This window comes from Plasmodium reichenowi, chromosome 7 (genome assembly GCF_001601855.1).
Source record: "Plasmodium reichenowi strain SY57 chromosome 7, whole genome shotgun sequence".
NCBI classification, from domain to species: Eukaryota; Apicomplexa; class Aconoidasida; order Haemosporida; family Plasmodiidae; genus Plasmodium; species Plasmodium reichenowi.
In genome coordinates, this window is record NC_033652.1 from 92,551 (window position 1) to 102,624 (window position 10,074).

Sequence of the window (10,074 nt, forward strand, 5' to 3'; positions counted from 1 at the left end):
ATTTTTTTTTTTTTTTTTTTTTTTTTTTTTATGTTATGAAACATACACATATAATTATGTTTCTAATTATTCATCTTTCTTGTTTGTAATTTATAATATTCATATGTGTGTTATATATGATTTATCTATCGCCTTTGTTCAAAAATAATAATAAAAATAAAATATATATATATACATATATATTTATATATATATATATATATATATATATATATATATATACATATATATTTATATATTTATATATATACATTCGTCTCTTTTTAATTTGCTTGCCCTTTGTTTTTACCTGTGAGCATGAAAAATACCAGCACCACCGACTCGTGGGATGAGACCTCAGCTGTTCTAGATGATTTATCACGTATTAATCAAAAGAAAAAACAAAATGAACCCTTGAAAATTAGAAAAGAATATAATATCATAAATACATGTAGTCGTCAGGATAAAGAATACGATATTGTAACGGAGGGTAATATGAAAAGACATAATATCATAGGGAATACAACAGAATATAACGACAAGAATGTATGTGATATATACCATAATATGAATAATAATATAAATAATAAGATCAATGTATGTATACATCATAATAATAATATAAAAAACTTAGAAAAAGATATATTTCCTAATAGTTCATCTTATGTAAATATGAATGAATATAATAATAAAATAAAAAAAAAAACATATAAAGGATGTCCTTATTATTTGTCTAAAGAAACATGTAAAGAGAATATCATAAAATTAAATAAAAAAATGAATGATGTGTTAACAAAGGTAATAAAAGCATATAAAGAATCAAATAATAAAAAAATGTATTTATCGAAAATATTTGAATTGAAATATATTAATTGTATTTTTATATTTATGTTTTTATCTTTATTAATCATATTTACAAGTATGAATGAATACACAGGTATAATTTTATCTTTATTATTATTAAGTATTTCTATAGAATTAAAATATACAAAATCATATATGTCCTTATTAAATTCTCTTTTATCATTAATATTAATATCTATAATATCTATTATTATATCTTCAAATATTAAAACAGAACAAGATACACATCCTATAATGAATAGTTATCCTAATTTATCAAGGAAGCAGATAAATAATAATATGGAAGATACATATAAAAATAAAATTGTTGATAATTCAAATAATCAAATTAATAAAGATCTACTCATTGTTCAATCGGTTATTTCTTTTGTGTATTCTTTCCTTTTATTTATATATATGTGTGCAATACGAACCATTAAATCATATAAAACACAACACATATGGATATATAATAATATTATTCATATGTTTAATTTCTTTGACGTATTTATGATCTTCTCCTTTTCAATACTTGCCTTCTTCTTTATATTTATTTGTTTGAATTCAATTTCTTTTATAATTACTTCTACAATTCTTTTTATTAGTAGTTTGTGTACATATTTTTTTCATAAATATAGTAATGTGGCCATTGTTATATTTCAGAGTATGACGCTGTTAGCAAATTGTATTATGTCCTACATCTATTTTTATAACATAAGTAAAAAAGGAATATTATATGATATGAAGAGTGATCATATGTCAACAAATAGTAATATTAGAAATGCACAGACGAGATCTTTCGACCTATTTACATTTGAAGATAAAATTATATTATTCTATATGATTCTTATATCACTATTTTTAATATTTCATTTAATGTATATTTTATTTATTTTCTTATCCAAAGAAAATAATTTTACAAAATTATTTACCGAAAGGAAAGTCTACTATTACAATATATATCCATATTACGAAAAAAAAAATGTAAAAACACAACACCACAGAACAAACAACGGAGATTACCATTTGAATCAAAAGGATAATGAACTAAGCTTTAAATATGAGAAATATGTTTTGTGTGTAGATGATGATAAAAGAATAACGAATGCTTATAGGAAATATAGTAAACAAATAGACATAAATATAAAAAAATATACATATAATGAATTACATATGTTTAAACATATTTTATTATCATCTCTTGTAAAATATAAGCAGACACAAAAGGTATATAGTAAACAAGAACTATTATTAAAAGAAAAAGCAAACAAAGAAATATACGAACAAAAATATTACAATGAAAGTAATAAAAGTAATGAAATGGAAAATGTACAAAAAGGCGTATACATAAAAAATAAAAGAAGTAATTTAAAAAATTCATCATCACTTAATAATAATAATGAAAATAATAATGATAAAGTTAGAACAAATTATATAAATAAAAGAAATGATATAAAATTACAATCGCTTCATCATAAACATACTAATGTAAACCATATTAATTATGATAAATATAAAAATATAAACACAAATGTTTGTAAGAATACAAATAATAATTTATTTTCTAAAAAAAAAAGTTCAGACGATTTTATATTATATATAAATGACGAATTCACCCAAGACTCTTCTTCCTCTTTTATATATAGTTCCACACATAAAACATCAGAAGAAAATATTTCAGAATCTAACTCATATATATCTTATAATATACACAAAGATAGTTATGAACAAGAAAAAAAAGATCTTTTAAGGACACAATATATATCAAACAGTAATCGTAATATTATAAAACCAAAAGAAAGTTATATTAATAAAAGCATAAACTTTTTACTAACCAATATTTCAAAATTACAAAGCGAAAGAAAAGAATCAAATCCAAAAAAAAAAAAAAACAAAAAGGAAAAGCATTTATTAAAAAATAAAAATTTTTATTTAATTAGTTGTGAGGAATCGAATTATTATACAATTTCTTTGTTTACTACAAAATACACTTATATTATAGAGAAATTATTAGAACATTATGAGGAAATCTCATTTTATTTACATAAAAAAAATTATTTTATAAATCTATTAGAAAAAAATAAATTAAACCACAAACCAATAGGAGCAAACCAAGAGGAATCAAAAGATAAATTGGTTTTATCACATAATAATAACGAAAAGAATAATTTCATAAATGATCTAAATATTCATCAGGATGAAAACTTATGTATTGAAAAAAATGATTGTAATAAAAACATGAACGAATATAAATCAAACAAAGCATATAATATGGATAAAGATTCAGAACAAAAAAAAAAAAAAAAATTGATAACGTCCCCTTTAAAAATAAACAATGATTTTATATTTAATGATATAACACTTTCTTATATAAAAAATAAAATACATTCCAATATTCATATTCACAATGATTTATCTTTTATTACTTCCTTTGAACATAATAATAAAAATATGTATAAACCATGTGATCATATGGTAAGTAATGATTCTACTGAGAAAAACAAACATGATAATAATTTTTTAAAACATAATGAAGATAATTGTTCTATTTTTATGTTGAAATCGAATAAATGTAATTCTGTCGTTAGTAATTATTCTAGCGAATTTGTGAAAATTCCCTTATATGCACCTTCCTTATATGCACCTGCCTTATATACACCTGCCTTATATGCACCTGCCTTATATACACCTCCCTTTTTATCATCATCATGTGTATCACCATCATGTGTATCACCATCATGTGTATCATCATCAGGTTTATTATCACCATCTTGCTTATTATCTCCTCATATGTCATTTAATGAGAATACAAAGAGAGAAGAAAATAATTTCTGGTATTACTATCCTGGAATCATTTCTAGAATATATAAGGAATGGATCCAGTGTAAAAAATTAGATGTAAAGAAGTTTAATAATGATTTCTATTATTTACTTTCAGCTGATTCGAATAAATTGAAGGGGTTCTTAAAAAGTAATTACTTACAAGAAGAAACAAAAAACAAAGAAGATAATACATCCAATAATAATAATAATAATAATGCAAATTGTGATAATAATAATAATAATATTAATTTCGAATATTCATGTGAATATGACAAAAAGAGAAAAAATAAATTATTTGATATAAGTGAAGTAGTTAATAATTATCCATATATAGTTAATAAAATGAAAAATAATTTATATTCATCTACATTTACATATTCCTCTTTTATAAAAGATGATCATAATATTAATAGTAATCACATTAATTCTTTTAATACTATTATTAATAATTTCTTGAATGATGCTAATATTTTTGATTCTTTCTATTATTACCTCTTGACTAATAAATCCATATCCTATAATGTATTTGAAGATAGTACTTATATAAAACAATACTTATCCTCATTATATTATAACAACACCGAAGAATTTGTTGAAGAAATTAAATTCATATGGGACGATCCTAAACCTTACATAGAAAAAGAAAATATACAACTTCCTAATGATCATACGATAAACGAACACAAACATGACGATAAAAATGATTTAATAAAAAATGATAATATATACAATAATTTGTATGATAATTTGTATGATAATTATTATGATAATTATTATGATACTTTTTATGAAAATTTTGTAAAAGATAATTTTCCATTTATAAAAATCAACACTACTTCTACATTGCCTCAAACCAACAAACATACACATAAAGAAAGTGTTGAAGATACGGAGATACATAAAAAAAATAATTATACAAAAAAATGCTTAACATTAATGAATATGGAAGAATCTGTTTATAGGAAGCATAAAAATTCATGTGAAGATGAAATGAATATAAAAAATGATAATACTCACAACTTGAATGATCTATTAAAATACGCAGAATCGTTAATAGAAGAAAGGAAAAATATTCAAACTCATGAAAAAGATAAAACAGAATATGAACCTGAACTTAATATAACACAGAATGATAATCATATTTCAGATATTAATAATATAGATGAATTTTTAAGCAACTTTATCAAAAATTATATGTCTAATAAGAAGGATAACACACAAACGTTTCATCATCATCAAAAGGAAAAATACCGAAATAAGGAAGAAGAGAATTTACAAAATAATAATCATCATACAGAATATTTAAAAAATCTACAACATTTGTGTTCACATATAAAACAAAATATAGACCAACAATATGAAATAAACAATGCTTATGATGTTATTAGTAATGATAAAGAAAATATTTCTAATAATTTGTCGTCAAGAAATACTCCTAAGGTAAAAGATATAAATAAAAATTATAGTATACATAAATTAGAAGAATGTATAGGAAAAGAAAAGAAAATGGAACAGGACAAGGACCAAAAAGGAAATGAACAGAATGAACAAAATGAACAGAATGAACAAAATGAACAAAATGAACAAAATGAACAAAATGAACAGAATGAACAAAATGAACAGAATGAACAAAATGAACAAAATAAAGATAGTAAACAAAAGTGCAAATTATATAATTCTTATATATCAGCACATTCTAATGATATAAATATTATCAAGGATAAACAAGGAGAACCTATTAATTATTTAAGAAAAAATAAAATAAATGACAACTCATATGATATACAAGATATAGAAGACATGTCATATAATTCACTTAAAAAATATATTAATGATGAAATAAAAAATTGTAATTATAAAAATACAAAACTATATTCTCTTAATAATGTAAATAAAGACAAGGACACCAAATTGATTTATACAAATATAGAAAAAAACTCACTTATTCAGAAAAATATAGAGAATATCCAAAAAAATTATCATATAAATGTAGATAATCCCTTATTAAATATAGACAAAAGTATTTTATATAATAACTACATAAATATGAATGTACAAACAAAAGAAAAATGTAAACTAATTAAAAAAGATGATAAAAATAGATTTAATAAAAATATGAAATCTATAAAAGAAAGGAATCATTCTAATAATAACGTAAACCAAAAAAATCAAATATTTCCAAAAGGTAATAATTTGATAAATAATAATATAAAATTATTTCCTAAAGAAGAGGAAGAAGAATCTAACAAAACAAGGGAATTAAATTTAGACATTATAGATGATATAAAAAAAAAATTCTCAAGACATGATAATATACAACATCTTAATTATCTAACGAATATTGAGTATGATCATACGGTAGAACAAAATATTTATACGAATGATAAATATATACATGAAATACAAAATGTAGAATTCAACAATGTATATGATAAAAATATAAATAGAAAGAAGGTTCAAACGTTTTGCATACACAGTAACGAAATAAAGGGAAATGAAAATGATGAAAAAAATGATGAAAAAAATGATGAAAAAGATGATGAAAAACATGATGAAAAATATGATGAAAAACATGATGAAAAGGATGAAGAAAATCAAAAAAACGATTCAACATTATGTGATGACCAGAACAAAGGAAGAGATATCAAAAACGACAATCATTATGATCATGATGAATATGAAAACCTTTTTGGTTATAATACAGAAGATATGAAAAAGATTGAGGAAAAAATTAATATGTTTTATAATTATTCTAATGATGAACATAAAGATTTTTATGATATTGATGAGAAAAAAAAAAAAAAGGAAATTTTATATGAACTTAAAAAATATCTTGCATCTTCACAAAACAAAAAACAATTACAAAATTATAGTCCTACAGGTATCGATTTCTTAGAATATATAAATAAATATTTGAATAGTAACAATAATATGTATGACATTAATATATATAATGAAATAATATGTACAAATGAAAAAGGACAAAGTCAAATAAATGTTCAAAAAAAAGCACACGATGATAAATCACAAAATAAATATGATCCCCACAATGACCAAAACGACAACAATAATAATAACAATAATAATAACAATAATAATAATAATAATAATAATTATTATTATTATTATCTTGAAGATAATAAAAATAAATTCTGTCATGTCTTAGAAAATGAGAAAGAAAAATCTACTTATTCATCCCACCAAATTTATGATGAACATACAGAAAATTCCTTTACCTTACACAACATTATAAATAATAAAAAACTAATAAAAAATGCAATATTTAATTTTGATAATATAGATAATATAGATAATGTTAATAATTTAAACAAAAAACATAATAACAATATACATATGAGCAAGGGTAGAGAAAACCTGAATAAAACATTGTTAAAAAAAAAAGAGGAATACAATATAATAAAAGGTATTTCACAAAATATACAAGACGATCAAATTAGGGGAAAAGAAAATTTTGATGACATAAATTATATTAGTAATGAAAATGTTAAAAAGGAAAGTGAACTTAAAAATGGTATTCCATATAATAAAAAATATGATAAAACAAATGACATGATCGAATATATGTTTGAAAAACATAGGGATATAAAAGAAAAATCACCTTCAAATAAGATAAGACAAAACAAGGATATTAAGCATAAACACATAATTGAATATTCTTCACAAAATAATCATAATAGTAATAGTCATAGTAATAGACATAGTTCTAGTCATAGTAATTATCAAGGTGATATACACATTAAAAAAATAGAATTAAGCTCAATTATTAATAAGAATAAAGAAAATGACTCAATGGAAAGTCTCAAATCATATCAAAATAATAATAAACTTGATTCGGGAAAAAAAAAAAAAGAATTAATTTGTCATATTAACTTATTAAACAATAAAAATGAGATACAACCAAAAGAAAAAATTTATAAACCAAATAAAAATATATTCAATTCTATCTATGGATTTTATCAAACAGAATCTGATGTAAGTTCCTTAACAGAAAATGAAAAGAAAAATATAATAATCGGACAGGAGCAATTTTATGAATCCTTTGTTTATAACAATATTCCTAGTATGGATAGTACAAAAAAAAATTATATATACAAATTCAATAATCAAAACGATGAAGAAAGTATAAAAGAACAAAAATATGATAATCCTGAAGAAATCAACTCTTTTAATATATCCAAAGATCACAACATAGAAGCAACAGATATATCTACAAATAAAAATATTATAAATAACAATATAAAAGAAGATAATAATATACTACATTTGAACAAATTTAAAAATATATTAACAAATCAGAATAATTCATATAAAAATTTGGAATATCCAAATATGGAAAATAAGAAATATAAGGAATCTGAAACATATATACAAAATAAAGATATATATGATAAATTAAAAACAAAGCAAAATAACATAGAAGAAACAAAAAATACTAATTTTATAAACTATGAAATATATAAATGTTCTATAGATAATGATAGAAAAAAAAATAAAAAAGCTCTTCTAAATGAAATGCTTCCTATGTATCATCTAAAAGGAAGATATCATAGTAATGATGATATAGAGAAAAGACAAAATTATTATTTATCTAAGAAATATGAAAAAATGAGAGAAGAGAATTTTAATGAAACACCTTATGAATTATCTAATAATTCAAATTATGTAATTAATACTAATAGATATAACACAAAAAATGCAAATTATAATATTAGGGGTATGTCACTAAATTCATATTTTACAGAAAAGAAGAACATAAATGAACATATAAATGAAAACAAGATAAATCACTTAAAAAATATAAATAGTCTATATAAAAATCTTGAATCGAATATTCAAAGACAAGTATCAAACAACATAATCTTCGGAAGTAATTACTCTAAATATTATAAAAATATAAATAGTGAAGAATTTAAAAATACCTATAGACAAACATATAATTATTTATATAAACATTATAATTACAGAGAACCTCTTAAAAAAAGTATAAGCTTACAACAAAAAATACACACAAACATAAATGATAACACAAAATGTAAAGAAAATGAAAAACAAAAATATATATATACACAAAAAAACAATTTCTCTTTTGACTTCTTAAGACAAAATCATTATAATATAATAAATAATAATCATCAACAAGAAAACGAACAAGATCAATGTAGAAGAAAAAAACAAAATAGATATTATGATTATATAGAAAAAGAAAAAAAAAAATATATATACCATTCTGATTATATACAACATTTTAATAATATTATTAACACATACTCATGGTCTAATGATAATCATATATATATTCATCAAAATAAAAATCAAAAAAAAAAAAAAAAATCTTATATATCTACTGTTAGTACACAAGATAATGATAGTGATCAATCAAATTTTAGTAGTCTAGTAAAAGATGTTTTTCAAAATAATTCAGATTCATATATTTCTTCTAACGATATTAATCATAATTCAACCATTCAAAAAAAAAAAAAGAAACAAACATTCAAAACTCAATTATCAAAGAATAATCTACAACATCTATTTAATCAATATAATAAAAATAAAAAAATAAAAAAATCTAACAAACATGACCAAAATAATCTAAATAGTCTAGAAACAATAAAAACTATTCAAACAAATTCAAAAGAATCATTTCTACAATTAATACAGGAAGCAAATATATTTCCCTCTATTACAATTCAAAATAATAATAATAATAATAATAATAATGAAAAAAATATATATATTCCTAATTTAAATAAAGAAACACAATCAAAAAATATTTCTTACCCTGAACAAAAAAAAAAGATACCAGATCTAGATAATTATATAAATAATAATACAAATCATTATGATGATTTCTCAGACAATTATGAGCATATACTAAACACTAGTACAAATACCGATATAAGTGATCATGTGGACTTCAATCAAAGTAATAAAAATAATTTTATTAATAAAACGAAAAATGAACATGAGGAACATTTCAATCAGTATCAAAAAAAACAACCAAAAAATTCACATATATATGGAAATATGAAAAAATATAAAAGTTTAAACGATGCGTCGTATCAAAATAATCAAACAAAATATGAAATCATAGATATACAAAAAAAACAAGAATTACAAAAAAATGCAAGTGCTATTAAACAGGATTCAAATAGACATAGTCATAATATATATAATTATCAAAGTGTTGACTATCACTATATAAATGAACATAATAATAATAATAAATATTATACGAGGAGCATATCTCATGAATCTCAATTTAAAGAAAATAAAAATATACATATAAAAAGGAATAGGAGAAATAATTCAATTCATATGAAATTAAATGATACTTCAAATCAACAATTAATAAATAACTCAAACAATCATAAGAATACACATAATAGTTCATCTATTATTTCTTTTAAT

At 20.9% G+C, this 10,074-nt stretch overlaps 1 protein-coding gene across 1 annotated transcript; it reads left to right on the forward strand.

Moving 5' to 3' along the window:
* Positions 1 to 297: 297 nt before the first annotated feature.
* On the forward strand, positions 298 to 10,074 carry PRSY57_0702300 (putative membrane protein; the record flags this gene model as incomplete). Its single annotated transcript, XM_012906688.2, has 1 exon — positions 298 to 10,074. A coding segment is annotated over one exon (9,777 nt), but the record flags the coding sequence as incomplete, so codon positions are not given.